Source organism: Vanessa cardui, chromosome 22, assembly GCF_905220365.1.
Source record: "Vanessa cardui chromosome 22, ilVanCard2.1, whole genome shotgun sequence".
In the NCBI taxonomy this organism is placed as follows: Eukaryota; Metazoa; Arthropoda; class Insecta; order Lepidoptera; family Nymphalidae; genus Vanessa; species Vanessa cardui.
The window spans coordinates 9,690,823-9,707,681 of NC_061144.1; the positions used below are offsets into that span (position 1 = coordinate 9,690,823).

A 16,859-nucleotide genomic window follows, 5' to 3' on the forward strand; every position below is an offset into this window, starting at 1 on the left:
GTTGAAATTTTGTATTGAATAACAAAGTGGTTTTATTAAATTTTAAACTACGCGGGGAAAGACAGTTGCGTCAAATTTACGTTGCTTTTGTTAATCGTTAAATTTTTATTATTCAAAAATGGAAGCATTTTAAGAGATTTGATTTAATTGGATTTTCCGTACACATGAGAGCCTCCACTCCAGTGGGTCGCTGTGCTTGTAAATCCGGAATAATACGGAAATATCTGGCCTGTATATGAAAGCCTTTTACGAGGATTATCTGAATTTTATTGAAAATGCATCAGAATTGCATCAAGATTAAATAAATGAGCTTATTATCATAGGTAAAAATAATTTCAGATTCAAGTTTTATCACCATAAAAGATTTTTATGAAATTTTTATCCGAATTTTCGGAAAACAAAACTACTTTTTATGTAACGGATATTATATAATTTAATCATGTTAATGTATTCCTTATTTTGTTTTAAGCAAACTCTAAAATTACCTTCGCATAAATTTCCACATTAAAAACTTTCCACTGGTTCTTACAAACAGTTTCGTTTGATCACGTCTTCGGATATAACTTTACAAATTTGTCCTTTAAAATATTTAATGAAGATAAACAAACTTATAATTATATACATATAATAAGATTGCAGTTTCTGTTTGTAATATTAAAATAGCTCTTTTTTACTCAATGAATATATGTACACACTGTACATATACCAAAGTAACATTTTTTTACAATTTTTGTCTGTCTGTTTGTTCCGGTTAATCTCTGGAACAGCTGGACCGTTTATGACGGAACTTTTACTGGCAGATATAATAAGGAGTAACTTAGCCTACAATATTTTTTTCTTTGTTAAATTCAAGCGCGTATAAGGTCACGGGCACAGCTAGTCATATAAATAAATAATAAGACCTAAAATATATAATGTGTCTTTCTTTACTTGTACACGAAGAACAAGCAAGATATTTCTCATATTGCAAATGTCTGTAGGCATTATTAACCATTTGCTATCAGGTGTTCTATTTAGGGCGACTCCCTTTTTGAAATAAAGAATATAACATACAAAAAAGTAAATCTATCTTATATTTATTATTTACGCTTGAACTTTTGATGTCAGTAAGGTTACCATAGTGAAAAAATACGTGACAAAATGATCTGGCCATCTGCCTAGCTCGCTTCTTGGATGAATTGGATTGGGATATTGGTTTCTCGCCACCGTAATGGGTGGCGCGTATATATGTATACGGTATAGGTATCCTAGACGGGATTGTACCTCTGGAGATATTGCAGTTCGGGATAGGATTATATTCTTAGAAGAGTTTGGATTTAAATAATATCATCACATGTACAAGTATTTATATTTAAAGTAAAGTAAACTTTACTTTATAAAGTAACAGCCTGTAAATTTTTGGAGGGTTTGGAACATATTTCACCACGCTGTTCCAATGCGGGTGGGTGGAATACACATGTGGCAGAATTTCAATGAAATTAGACACATGCTGGTTTCCTCACGATGTTTTTCCTTCACGCCGAGCACGAGATGAATTATAACACACAATTAAGGCACATATATATAGTGGTGCTTGCAAGCGGTTGCGATGAGCAAATATTTCAATAACCAATTGGTCACAAAATCAAAATGTTATCAGTCGACAACGCATCGCGGATGCATTTGCCGTCATTTAATTTTTCATGCTATTATCACTATTAAGAAAGTCCACCACGTGAGCAAATATATTCAAAATTTTGTTTGTCAGCTCCCTAGTCATTAAACTGTTATTTGGTTATAACTAAACAAAACGAGGAAGGTTCTGCAAGAAAAAGGAAATATTTCATGGTGTCAAAATCATTTCTTATAATGTTAGAAGAATAATATCATCTTATATAATTAAATATTAAATATTTCTACAACAGAAACAACAAATATTCGAACAGTTCGAAAGTATTATTGATAAAAAGAGATGCACGTATGTTTCATACATTATACAATTGCTAGAGAACGAGACATTTATTCCAGCTCGTTCGAAGGAAAACGTCATTGAATCCAATATATACTCGTTCGCTGGGTATTGAGATCGAATAGCAAGATCCCGTATAAATGCAAATTATGTCTCAGAGGAATCGGAAGAACATTCATGTTCGAAATTCAAAAAAAATGTTGCCATCACGAGACATGGTACAGATGAAACATCGAAATTGATGGATATTTAAATAATTTATAATGAAAGTAAAGCAATAAACAATATAGTTTATTGCTATATACATAGGTTTTGTGAAAGCCCATTTAGGTAAAATTTACTCGTCAGATGTTCTACGGAATGGATAATATTTCTCAAAGCACCAATGTCTATGGCAGTTTTGACCATTAGAGGAACCTTTAGATATAAGGTCTACCTATTACAATTATTAAGAATAAAGAACATATATAAACTGAGTCTTGTTACTGAATCCATACGATAAAGCCGAGATGATCGAAAACTCTGAATTTTCGTGTACTATATTAGTGTTTATAATTAATCTCGTGCTGGACGGTGAAGGAAAACATCGTAAAAAAACCTGCATGGGTTCAATTTTAACGAAATTCTGCCACATGAAAATCCACCAAACGCATTAGAGCAGCGTGGTGGGATATGCCCCTAAACTTCACCTCAAAGGGAGAGGAGGCCTTAGGGCAGCAGTGGGATATATACGGGCTGTTGATAGTGAGGATTCATGAGATTATGAGAGCATTATGCCTAGAAATAGGTCTTATCATTGGGACTTTACTACAAATATTTCAAATTAAAAGTGCTAGGAAGTGAAGTCATTACAATTTCCACAAAATCCAATTTCCACTGATAAACTAACTCCATGAAACACGGTGTGCTCACTAGAGAGGAAACGGAAATGGCACGGAATAGGACTGCGGTCGTTACAGAGCTCAGAAGGATTTACTGACCACTGCTTCAGTGACTTGATGTTTTCGAAAGCATAACTTTACTATTAAATTGGTATAAGTTTTTATAAATATAATGAAATCGAGATGGCATTAGTCAATTATTATTGTTAATAATTACTAGCAACCTGCGCCATATTTGCTCGGGTGCAAAGCTTATACTAAACGTACTACAGAATTTGTTTAATTACGACATCACATTAAAAACTTCTAAAATTATAAGTGATTTAACACAATGTAATAAATTGACATATTTCGAGAAGTAATCTAGAGACAAGAATCAAAATTGCAACTAAAAATCTCATATGAATTTAAGCAACAAAAAAGAAGATAAAACAGTGTATGACAAAACTGTATATAATAAATAAGACAGGGAGAAAAAGAGAGAGAGGAAGTGAGAAAGAAAAAGAAATGATGCCTGAAGGGAGTTTAACGTTATTTCCATACGTGATCATTTCTGTGTAAAAATAATGTAGCACACAACAAGTTTGCATGTTATTTATCAAGTTGACACTGTATCAGGACAAAAATAGTTTAAGGACTATACTCTATCAATGCACTGCTAATGTAGGTATTTGAAACAAGTAGTTTTCGACCACGCATACGCTAACGTTTTAGCGATTGATCGTCTGAAGTTAGCCTAAAAAAATCCTGCGTTCTTCCTTGGGGTTCAAGCTTGTTTCGTGCCATTTTTTTAAATAAAGTTCAGTATTTTAGACGCGAAAGAACAACATTCAAATAGATTTTTTTTCGCAGTTTTTAGTATATTATATTAGTATTGATATGAATGCTGAGTTTGCCTGTGTCTCTTGAGGAATGGGAATATCACCTATTTACATCGGGACACAGCAATAAAAGTTATTTAAATGCGTAGCGTCAAAATGTTCGCTTAGATTTCCAGGCTTGGCGGCATCTACAAAATCCTACACTATCTACTATAATGGAAACAAAATATACATATGTACGTATGCTATTCTACTGACTTATATCGGTTACGATACGATTCCGATTATATTCCGATATTTAACCGCATTTGGATCGCTGTGTTAGTAAAATAGGAAAACAGTACCGGCAATGCTTCGATTCGATTGCGATCAGCTGACTATTTGTAAGCAGAGTTGGATTATACAGGATGTATACAATATATATGTATTACACTATAAATAGTATTATGTATACAAAAATTGACTTTGTTTAAATGAAGTTCCAGAATTACAAAACTAGTAATCTAAATAAACTTTTCATTACCGCTATTAATGTAAAAATACAACGCATACTATTTCAAAGAACTGAATTTAAAATAGATTCATAGCATTCACGTATGATGGATTGGAATTTTTGTTTATTTTTTTATTTGCCAAGTGTAAAACGTTAACGACTGGGGCTTTTAAGGCTTTATGAATATTTATTATTATACAAAACCTCACGTTTTATATATTTTTATATTCTAGAATGGTGTCATATATTAGCTATCTAATATACATATATTCTATTAATAGTGGAATAAAACCTAATAATCACTTGGTGATAGGTCAAATGTTGTTGTTTGTACAATCGGGGTAAGAAAAGGTTCGTCACCTTAAGATACATTTTCGTATGATCAATTTCAGCATGACATATTGCGTCAGAATGATTTAATGTTTAGATTCAAAAGATACTTCTTTATGGCTACAAATTCTAACACCACAATTTTGAACCCCTAGTCTACCAATTAATTCAAAATAACAACGGACAGCGGACAAGACAATACAAGCGGACAGCAGATGTTGATGTTTGTAAATCTAACCAAATCAATTTTATTCAAGTAAACTTCACAATAAAGCGTTTTTGAATCGTCAATAATTAAATACTACCACCGTTACAGAAAGCAGCTTCTGGCGAGATGAAACGTTAAGAGACTCACATAGTTGCTCTTTTCAAATGAAAATATTTACAATTCTGTTATTTACAGTAATTAGTGTCCTATGATGGAACCCGAGCCTAACTCCAGGCGTTTCTTTCTAAAAAGTGCTCTTTTAACTTGTCTTTAAACATCTTAGTACCCCATATCATGTCAGATTACTATACTATCTCTTTCTATGTATAAGAAAGAGAAAGAGCAAATTACTCCCTTGCACGCGTTTGTGACCACAATAATAATGGACTATAATTAATAATCTTCGTCACAGTTTTCTTTACTAATTAGTAAGCTGAAGTGGCAGTGGGCTGGTCATATTTGTCGCAGAACCGACAAACGTTGGGGAAAACGCGTTCTAGAGTGGAGACCGCGTCTCGGCAAACGTAGTGTAGGACGTCCTCAGTGACGTGACTTGGAGTGACGATTTACGCAAGGCGGCAGGCAGGAGCTGGATGCGAGTAGCCGGAGAAAGACCACAGTGGCGTGCACTTGGAGAGGTCTATGTCCAGCAGTGGACGAAAGCGGGCTGATGATGTCACAATTTTCTTTAAGAATAGTCATCGTTGCCAAAATTCGGGCAATTAATACAACTATATCAAAGCATGTGACGCCAGCGTGCTTATTTAACCCTACTTTTTCATTATTATAAAATTCGAATATTTATGAGTAATTATGTTAAAATGATTGAACAAGTTCATAAAAATATAATTACTATGATTTTATTAACGCAGAGTTAACCTGAAATCAAAATCAAAATAAACTTTATTCAAGTGGTCTTTTACAAGCACTTTTGAATCATCAATTAACAATTAAGTAATGCTACCACCGGTTCGGAAAGTAGATTCTACCGAGAAGAACCGGCAAGAATTCAGTAGCTACTTTTTTTCAACATTTAAAAATACAAAGTCATGTTAGTTAATACAATTATTTAAATTAATATATCCCGCGTGGAAGTCAACAGAATAATTCTACGCTTTTTATCATTTACAAAATCTTGTATCGAGTAATACGTCTTTTTTATTTTTTATAAACGATTTGAATTACGAAGCGGCAAAGTTACATACTGACATATAAGAATCCGGAATTATATAAAGTTTTTTACTATTAACCCAAAAGTAACAATAGAAATCGTTGCACGCTTCACTGCTGAATGAATGAAGATTTGTAACCGACTTAAAAAAAATGACATCTCATTTCGGCTGTAATTCTTATATTAGGTACCGAATAACTCAAAGGTTTGGTATCATTTTAATTGGAAAAAAGTTGAAAAATACGGTATGTATTTTTTTATAAGGGTTAAGTTATATATTTTTCTCTGCGTATTTTTGAAGTTGCTTCTATTGTCAAAATTTATACTTGGTTGTTGTATCTTGGAATTGGTTGATGTAAATTGCAGAATACAATCCAATCCAACGTTTCTTACTCCTCCGACTCATTGGTGAGAAATACTTATACATACAAATCAAACATGCAAAGGGTTCTAGTCCGGTTTTGAACCAACTATTCAACGATTAAAATCCACTTGTTCTTTCCACCGGACTATCACAGCACCATCTGATAATACATCTCGGTATATATGTATTATAATATAATATTATTTTTTAAATGTTGAAAAAGAGTAACTACTGAGTTTCTTGTCGGTTCTTCTGAAGCGGTGGTAGCTTCACTTAATATACTTATTAAATGTCAATTAAATAGTGCTTGTAAAAGTCTACTCGTATAAATTATATTTTGAATTTGATTTTTGATAGTACTAATTGATAGTCGTGATAAACCTATGGTTCGAATACGTGAATCTTAGTCTGTAGTTAACCAAACCCCCGTTAAGTATTACCGAATTTCCAGCAGCTCGCATTGGAACAGCGCGGTGGAATTCTAAACCATCTTCTTAATGGGAGAGGAGGCCTTAGCCCAGCAGTAGGAAAATTTACGGGCGGTTACTATACTATACTATTCTATAAGTATTTATAACATCGTAAACACAGAAACGAGTCTATTACAGTTCCATTGTATATACCTACTAAGCTCTTTAATTCGAGTGAATTTTGCACCGATTTTTCGGTTTCCTTTTATCTCACAAAGTTCCTACAAAGCCTTTTCATTTGCGGTGAGAGCTTTAATTAAATATAGTACCCACGTTTTAGACGTTCTCAACGGTAGCGTTTGCCAACATTTATGAAAACTCGAATAATACAAAATGTGCAACCATTACTGGATATTGCATTTTTAATTTTATAAATGTAGGCAGACTGGCGAAAGGACCGATATAGAAGTACATTAGAAAATACTAGCGAATCGCCCCGGCTTCGCAGGTGCAATGCTGATACTAAATATACTACACTCTGTCTTACAACGTTCGCAATTTTTCAATCATTAGACAATACAAACCGTTATTTTTGTTACTAAAGTTATTAAGCGAATGTCTTGTTCTCGTGAACAAGACGTTCGTAGATAATGTCATAATATCGAGCTCCACCGAACAAAAATAAAAAACATAGTAAATACCCCGAAATTATTAACTTTAGTAATACAAACCGATACGTTTTACGACATTACTTTAGAAACTAAAATTGTCTGTGTTTCTCTACTATATTGCACAATTATTAAACATATAAGCCTTCCTCTTGAATCAATCTATCTGTTAAAAAAACCGCATTAAAGTCAGTTGCGTAATTTTAAAGATCTAAGCATACATAGGGACACAGACAGCGGTACGCGACTTTGTTTTATACTATGTAATGACGATTAGCTATATTACATCGACAACGCGCCACCGATCTAGGCTTACTTGCCTAACCAACTGGAATACAACAATACTAAGTAATACTATTTGAGAATAGAGTATAAATATATCAGCTAACTCGGAACGCCAATACAGACAAGCGAATATAAAAATTGATATAGTTATTGTGTTATGGAAAATCAGAAGTAAACAAATATCCAGACCAAAACCACAGAAAACTAGTGAATTTTTTCTACATCGACTTAACCAGGTATCGAACCCGAGACCACGGAGTGGCGTACCCATTGAGACTGGTGTACACACTACTCGACCACGGAGGTCGTCTTTTATATCAGCTGATTGTATATCAGGTGAACATGCCTCTTAGTTTACTCTCAAAGAGTCAATCATACCTGTCTACTATTTATCACTTGCCTTCAAACTAAATACAGAATCTTTTCCAGTCCATTTCGTTGTTATTTCTCTGAAAATATCTATAAAATTCTACAACCGCTATTCTACACGCTAGCAATTGAAAAACTGCGATACTTGACCGCATTTGAGCACTTCGACTAGAATCTGAATGATTCAAGCATTGTGTCTGCTGGCTCGGAACAGACAATACCATTCAGCTTAATGCAAGCGAAAATGCATACGAACTCGCTTCTCGGGTCATAATAGTTTACGTATAAAAAAAGTGGTCTAATCTATACTAGTGTTGTAAAGAGGAAATTTTGTTGGGTGTGTATATGTCATGAATAAACTCAAACACTAATGTTCCGATTTCAAAAATTCTGTCACCCTTGGAAAGCTACATTTACCCTGAGTACAGTCAGAGTAAGAAAACCTTCATCAATTTTCAAATTCATTCCCTTATCGAGTATTAAACTCTTAGTACCTTTTGAATCTAAACATCAAATCATTGCGACGCAATCGATCGGTAAAGCAGATTATCGTTCGTACTGAGCTCACGAAAATAGACCTTAAGATGACGAACCTTTTCTTACCCCTATTATACTTGGGCTATTATTTATTGTTAGAAAAGATAAGGGATCCTTACTAAAACTTAAGTGAAGTAACTTAAGGTGTCTAAAAGTGACCTAAGACGTCTTTCGTCGCATGCACTGCGGAAAGTATTGATGATAGAAAAAAAAGGATGTTCTACAATATTAAAAAGCATATCAATTTCTTCAAAAAACTTAGGGATACCATATTTCTAACATCTTTACATTACTAAAGGTATTAATTTCGGGATATTCACTATGTTTTTTAATTTTGTTCGGTGGAGCTCGATATTTCGACATTATCTACGAATGTCTTGTTCACGAGAAATTAATACCTTTAGTAATAAAAATAACCACGTAAATTTAAAATCTTATACTTTTTACATTTTAAAAGTTAATAGAAATACCGACCATAATTAGACTATTATTGTTGTTATTCATACTTCTGTTTAAATCATTGTCCAGATAAATCATATCGTGTTCAAGATTGTTTCAATTTATATAGAATACTTTTTGAATTGTTCAAATCGTCTATTCCTTTCAATAGATATTACGAATTAAATACGTTATAGAAATTGAAAAAACATCTCTCTCCCTTGAGATTAAATAGGTTACTTAAATTAAAAATATATAAATAGAAAATGTGGCACTTAGCTAAAACAATATATAAAAAACAACAACAAAAGTAATATATATAAAAAAATCCTATGTCCACACGTGTAAACCCGGGGCGGGTCGCTATTCTCTCATAAAATCGCTGTTTTAAATGGATGGGATTCCTATTGATTTATAGTTCAATAATTCATTATATTCTGAGGTTAAACCAGGATTAACCTGTTCTCGATCCCCTGAAGGGAAGAAGTGGGTAACGCTGGTTTTAGTAAGTATTGGGGAAACGTGTAATAATGGATTTCAAGATTATTGTATTTGTATACATACATATACGTAACCTAATAATAATCTAACCTTACCTAAAAGTACAACATTGTTTTTTTATTTTATAGGTTGACAGACGAGCGAGTAGGCCACCTGATATAAATGATGATTATAAATAGTCACCACTGTCCATAGTTAGAAATATAAACCATTCCTTACATCACCAAAGCGCCACCAACCTTGGGAACTAAGATGTTATGTTTCCTGTCCCTTGTGCCTATAGTTACACTTGCTAATTCAACCATAAATTCATAAATTTAAATCTTTTGTAAAAAATACATTAGTAAAGAAGGCATATTATTTAATACTAGATTATACAGACGGTAAAATGAGCGTGGAAATAATACCTGTTGATTTCCAGACAAGATACATTACATACATATAAAATTATAATTAACTAACATGACTGTATTTTTAAATGTTAAAAATGTAACTGACTGAGTTTCTTGCCAATTCTTCTCGGTAGAATCTACATTCCCAACCGGTGGTAGCTTCACTTCATATAGTTATTAAATGACGAAAATTCTACCTACCCAAACCCCCAAGTAGGTTTTTGAACATTTACTTTGAATATAATAAACATTATATAAATGCCAAAATATATATATAATAATAATACCTAATACTCATAAGTTTTGCTAAGCATTAAAATATATATAATATATATAATAATTTATTGGTGAAAAAGAAATATTACAAAAATTACCTTATATAAATATCACTATTGTTAAATATGACTATTAGCTAAGTACTCCATTTACATGTGGTTTGGCACTTTAAAAACAGTGAAACTTATTATCCTTTATGGGTTATTAACATAACCTGTGTTAAGGGTAATTAGCCCAACCCCTAATGGAAAATTAAAAGTAACATTAAGTACATACATAGCAGAGTCATTTGATGCAGTTAAAACAATTTAAAAAAATAAATAGTAAAACAAAAACAAAATATACGTTTATAGGAGGGGGAAAGTAAGAAAAGCGCCACGGTTGAAAGCATGAATGAGTATGTGTGTGTTGTGTGTTTCTGTGTATGATGTGATGAGATGTGATGTGATGATAAAAAAATAAGCGTATAAGCGTATAAACGTATAATATAAAAAGATCGAAGCACAACGACCAACGAAAAAATCATTATATAATCACAGATAAGAAAGCAATACAGATAAAGACGATCACTCTGTCTGTACATTTTTCTCCTACGCTTATCAACTAATTCTTTTTTCTTTTTCTTTGGCAGCTATTAATGAACTTTAGTGCTGTCAATAAATCATTTTGAAAAGAAGAGGAAAATATAGTCGTATAATTTCATTTGTTTTTCATTAATGAAAATCAAAATAGACTTTGTTCATCAGGTAATTTGCTGAATGAAATTTAAAGCTTCGTTCAGAAAATTCTACTTTGAAGAACCGACAAGAATTTCAGTAGTTACTCTTTTCTACCATCCCAATTGAAAAGTATGTCAATAAACATATGGTTGATCAATTTCTAAATGCTATACATAACTTAAACACAATCCGTTATATTCGCGATAGCCTAACACAAACTTTCACCATAATAATATTAGTGATACATTACAAGAAAGTATCGTTCTCAGTTGAACGAAATGAAATTGTTTTTCATTTACCTGATCAATATCATTCGAATAATGAAACATTGATCCATTCGTTCAACGCTTTTTGTTCTTGATTGATTAACACACGTATAGTCAATTTCAATCGCAGGAAGAGTGAGAACAAGAAAAAAATTGACCTAGAAATGATAATGATAAAAACGATAATATTTAGTCGAGATCGTAATAAGAATTTATTTAGTTTTAATTATAGACTCCTAATAAAGTTGGTATTGGAACTATGTTTTTTTATGGTATAGGTTGACGGGCGAGCATATGGGCCACCTGATAGTAAGTGGTCACTATCACCCATAGACAATGACGCTGTAAGAAATATTAACTATTCCTCATATCGTCAATGTGCCACCAACCTACGATGTTATGTCCCTTGTGCCTGTAGTTACACTGGCTCACTCACCCTTCAAACCGGAACACAACAATACTGAGTACTGTTATTTGGTGGAAGAATAACTTACGAGTGGGTGGTACCTACCCAGACGGGCTAGCACAAAACCCTACCACCAAGTAAGTACCACCATGTATATAAAAATTAAATCCATTTTAATTTTAGATAATAATGAGGAATAGTGTCTCATTATAAATAAAGATTTATTAATCAATAATCTACATTACTCCGATCCCAATGTAAGTAGCTAAAGCAAAGTGTTACGGAAAATCAGATGTAACGACAGAACCACAAACAAACCCAAGATAACATAGAAAACTTATGAACAATTGCTACATCAACTCAGCCGGGAATCGAACCCAGGACCTCGGAATGGTGTACCCATTATAACCGGTGTACACACTACTCGACACGTTCGCCTTAAAAGTGAATATAGCAGAATTTTAAGCAAATAACGATAAATATATAAAAGTAAGGTTTGTTTATTGTCAGTCCTGCCATTGGAATACACTACAGACGGAGCATCAAGAATTCATTAATGCGCTTCGTCCGTTTTCAACCGACTTCCAAAAGGAGGAGGTTATCAATTCGTCTGTATTTTTTTTTTTTTTTTTTTTTTTTATATTTGTTACCTCATAACTTTTTACTGGGTGGACCGATTTTGATAATTTTTTTTTTGTTTGAAAGGTAGTGCTTCCCGTGGGGTCCCATTTTTTTTATTTTTTTTCCGATGATGGTATCCATGTAAAAACGACATAAGTCTTAAATTTGCATTATGTATATGCGCGACAAATAGGTGAATAACTGAAAATCACATTAACCAATTTAGATAATTCTTTTTTTATTATAAAATATATACTTCAAGGGTAATTTGGTGAAAGTTTGGTAAGGTTCTGAGCACAGGATCCATGACAAAGTAACGGAACGGAAGGGAACGGAACAATTCTGAGGAGCACGTTAGCGATACTCGGTCGAATCTTTTATTTATAGGTTATTTGGATATTTGAGTCACCTTCCGTAATGTGGTTATGTTTATGTAATTATCATAGTCGAATATTATAATCAACTAGCTACCCACCCCGACTTCGCACGGGTGCAATACTGATACTAAATATACTACAGAATTTGTTTATTTACGACATCACATCGCAAACTTCTAAAATTATCAGTGTTTCTTTACTATATTGTTCATGTATTATATACAAAAACCTTCCCCTTGAATCACACTATCTTTTAAAAAAAACCGCATCAAAATCCGTTGCGTAGATTTAAAGATATAGGAATAGAGAAAGCGACTTTGTTTTATACTATGTAGTGATGGAACTCCTATACGGCTCGCAGTTAGGGTGCGATATGGGGCAGAATTTCTTACTATCTTTAATCAAATTTTGTGTATGTGATGTGATGTCATATGATGTACGAAATATAGTAGGTCTTTTTCAAAGTTTTTTTGCTGAGTTCGATTACAGCTCTTTCGAGGGATCCTTGTAGTTTACGCCGCGTGACGTATTAAATCCGCATTTTCGAAAGTCTATTTTTGCTTTATTCGCAAGTTTCCTTTGAAATTGTCCTCGAAGTAGTTTCTGACTCATAAAAACGGAACGCTTAATCTATCCATATTAAAAAAAAATAGTTAGTCAACATCAGCTTCACTTAAAATCAAAAAATAAATAAAATTTTAACAAAAAGAAAAACCGACTTCAAACAAAACACTATTTTAAAACAAATGAATATGCACGAAAAAGTAATAAAAATAATTGCGTATTCAACATATTTTTTAGAGTCTTCCTAAGTTAAATGAAATGAAAAATATTAGACTACTTAAAAGTCGATTAACGATTATATCATGTAGTTATAATTATTGTTATATTTGGAGTCGGTGTCAGCCAATAAAACCCTACAGTATATCTATCAAAAAACAATACGAGAATACTTTAACAAATGTTTTTTACAAATTACCTTTTACACAATAATATACTGGATCAATCAAGGGGCTCGTATCGCTTTTTTCTTTTGATTGTTGGGGCAAGGGCACCGTGGCTGACACCGCTTCGTCCGTTTTATAAATTGCAGAAGCAACAACCAACTCTTAAATATTATAGGGTTATAGCATTTCTTTTGCCAGAATTCATTTTCGTATCATGTTAACTAACATTTAATGATTTTTTAAATGAAATGTAGTTAATCTCTAGTATTTTATTATTATAAAATTATTTTAGTAAAAAGTATGCTTGTGTATAATTGTTCCTAAAAATGCATGTTGTAGCCGTCTTAAAGAGTCGCACGCTTTATTGTAAGTATAATTAATATATATGTATAATATGTATAAGTGTAATGACTACTGACGGTCTTTAATAAATAAATAAACATTTCATGCTTGCCCATATTAAAACCGCTGATCTGAGTATAAACTTGAAGATCCATAAAAATGACATCTATAGAATAAAATATCAAACGTTATAATAAAAGAGATAGAAATATAGATTTGATTAAGAAAGAAAGAGACAGATGTTGTGAAGTAAAAGTAAACATAAATAAACATACCCTGTCAGCCACACCTCCAGGCAGCACGCTCTTGACGACGACGCCGGAGGATCGACCGCCGACGATGCCGAATGCGAGACCCGACCCATCGTTCACTAGTTCCACCACCTCAACTTGCGCCCATTCACCGAACACCTGCTGTAATTTTATGTTGCCTTAGTACATTTTCATTTAAAAATTTTTTTAGATGAGACATAAGATTAGAGCTAAGATGGTCCAGTGGTTAGAACGCGTGCATCTTAACCGATGATTTCGGGTTCAAACGCAGGCAAGCATCACTATATATATATGTGCTTAATTTGTGTTTAAAATTCATCTCTTGCTCGGCGGTGAAGGAAAATATCGTGAGGAAACCTGCATGTGTCTAATTTCGTTGAAATTCTGCCACATGTGCATTCCACCAACCCGAATTGGAACAGCGTGGTGGAATATGTTCCAAACCTTCTCCTTACTGGGAGAGGAGGCCTTAGCCCAGCAGTGGGAAATTTACAGGCTGTTACTTTACTTTTACTTTTTTTAGATATATCGATTTCACTTTGAACGAACTTATAAAAAAGAGGTTTAATATAATTAAAAAACATTACTCATTCTATCATATTTATTAGAAGATAGCTATAAACATTTCAAGATATCCTTGAAGTAATATTCTACTAATGGACAAAGGCCTAAACAATTAAGAAATATCGTTTGATATTTCATTTAAGTTTTCAAAGTAATTTGGCAAATTCCTTATATACTATAAATACAGCAAATATATTTTAAATATTACCAATTAGATTAAAGAATACTAGTCATATTTTGTAAATAAATCAAATATATAAAAACAAATAAAAAAAATATTGGACAACATCCCATGCATTACTCTGATCCCAATGTAAGTAGCTAAAGCACTTTACTCTTTACACTGATCCCAATGTAAGTAGCTAAAGCACTCGTGTTATGCAAAATCAGAAGTAACGACGGCACCACAAACACCCAGAACTACGACAATGTAGAAAACTAATGAACTTTTTACTACATTAACGTGGCCGGGAATCGAACCTCGAACTCGGCGTGAGCCATGAAAACCGATGTACACACTACTAGACCACAGTGATCAATTACACGTTGTTTTATTGTGTGAATAGAATATGTCAGGACAGTTGTCACTTCTTTCTATTGCAGGCAGAGTCAACGTCCTGCGAACGGAGTTGCTCTTTAATTAACTGCCATGCTCTTTCAGCGGCTTCTGAGTGACGTATAATCAATTAGGTGCATCATAATTGCTAATTTCCTGTGGTGTTTCGTGCTCGTAATAATTCTTACCAAGGGATCGAAAATGTTAGGAATATTTCAACCACCGCTAAGGTAAATGATTTACGGTATGTTATAAGATAAAATTATGACCAAAAATATCGGTGAAATATGTTCGGTACATGTTTATTAGGATATGTACAGTCAGAGTAAGAAAACCGTCATCAGTTTTCAAATTCATTCCTTTATCAAGTCGTAAACGCTTCGTACCTTTTGAAGCTAAAGCACTAAACTGACAACTACATATAAAATTAAACTTAAATATATGATAACTTGGTTCAAAATAGTGTAACATCTTTGGACTACGCCTAGTTTTATATCAAAATTAAATATATTAAATGGCGTAATTAACCATTGCAAATTTAAATTAGATATGATGTCTTCTACTGAATTGTCAAAGTATGAATATCCGTGTTATATATTCTCGATCGGTAAATCGCTCATACTGAGCACACGATAACGGATTTTAAGGTGACGAACGTTTTCTTACCCCGACTGTACAAGAATGAATTAATCAAGGGTTCATATTGTTAGATGTAGATAATAATGAAAAAGAAAAGAGCACAAAAAGGTGACCCAAAAAAACTGGGATAAGGACAACACAGACTTCAATAGGTATCTCTTTATAGTGTTCTGCTGATTTGAAGAAGAAACTGGAACACAGACTTTAATAGGTATCTCTTTATAGTGTTCTGCTGATTTGATGAAGTAGTTCGTTTTACAGTAATGACAAGTAATAATAAGAAAATGTTATTTAATCTCAAATCAAAAAGCCTTATTCTTTCTTTTATTGAAAATATTTGTTACATGGGTGACTGTAATTAAATTATACTGAACGTGTGTTGAATATGTATATTCATTTCTTACTAGTCTTCGCCAGAAGATTCGCTCACTTTTGGGATTGATCATCATGTGTTCGACATAATAACTCCTACCAATTTTTATTAAATATGGGTCAGTAGTTTGCCCGTGATGTTACAATAGTGGATCAGACAAAGTTACTTGAACATTCATAATAGTAGTATATATATATACTAGTATTATGATTGTATATATAAATATAAATATGAGACAACATCACATACATTACTCTGATCCCAATGTAAGTAGCTGAAGCACTTGTGTTATGGAAATCAGAAGTAACGACAGTACAAACATCCAGATCCAAGACAACATAGAAAACTAATGGTAATCTAGATCGACTCGGCCGGGAATCGAACCCGGGACCTCAGAGTGGCGTACCCATGAAAACCGGTGTACATACCACTCGACCATGGAAGTCGTCAATATATATAGATATTTACCATGATGCGCCCTATAAGCCGCTTGCGTGGTTTGCGCGGCTGACTCCTCGATCATCTGACCGTGTCCATCTTCACCGGGTCACCCGACCGACCATAGAACGCACAGACACAGGGACACCGCACATGGTCGCGCTAGCACATTTTATACGATTCACTTCAATTCACTTTTGTGCATTTTGGATGTATCTGAAACAATTAAATATAATTAGTATAGATT

The 16,859-nt window shown here is 33.1% G+C and overlaps 1 protein-coding gene across 1 annotated transcript in view; it reads right to left on the reverse strand.

Annotated features, from left to right (window-relative positions):
• The window catches only part of LOC124539228, a 226,231-nt gene that overhangs the window by 181,460 nt on the left and 27,912 nt on the right, over positions 1-16,859 (reverse strand). The window contains exons 2-3 of the mRNA XM_047116525.1: positions 16,643-16,828; positions 14,046-14,183 (exon numbers count right to left, since the gene is read on the reverse strand). Coding sequence (XP_046972481.1) covers positions 14,046-14,183; positions 16,643-16,645 — 141 coding nt within the window. The 5' untranslated portion in view covers positions 16,646-16,828. The remainder of the gene's footprint in view (positions 1-14,045; positions 14,184-16,642; positions 16,829-16,859) is intronic.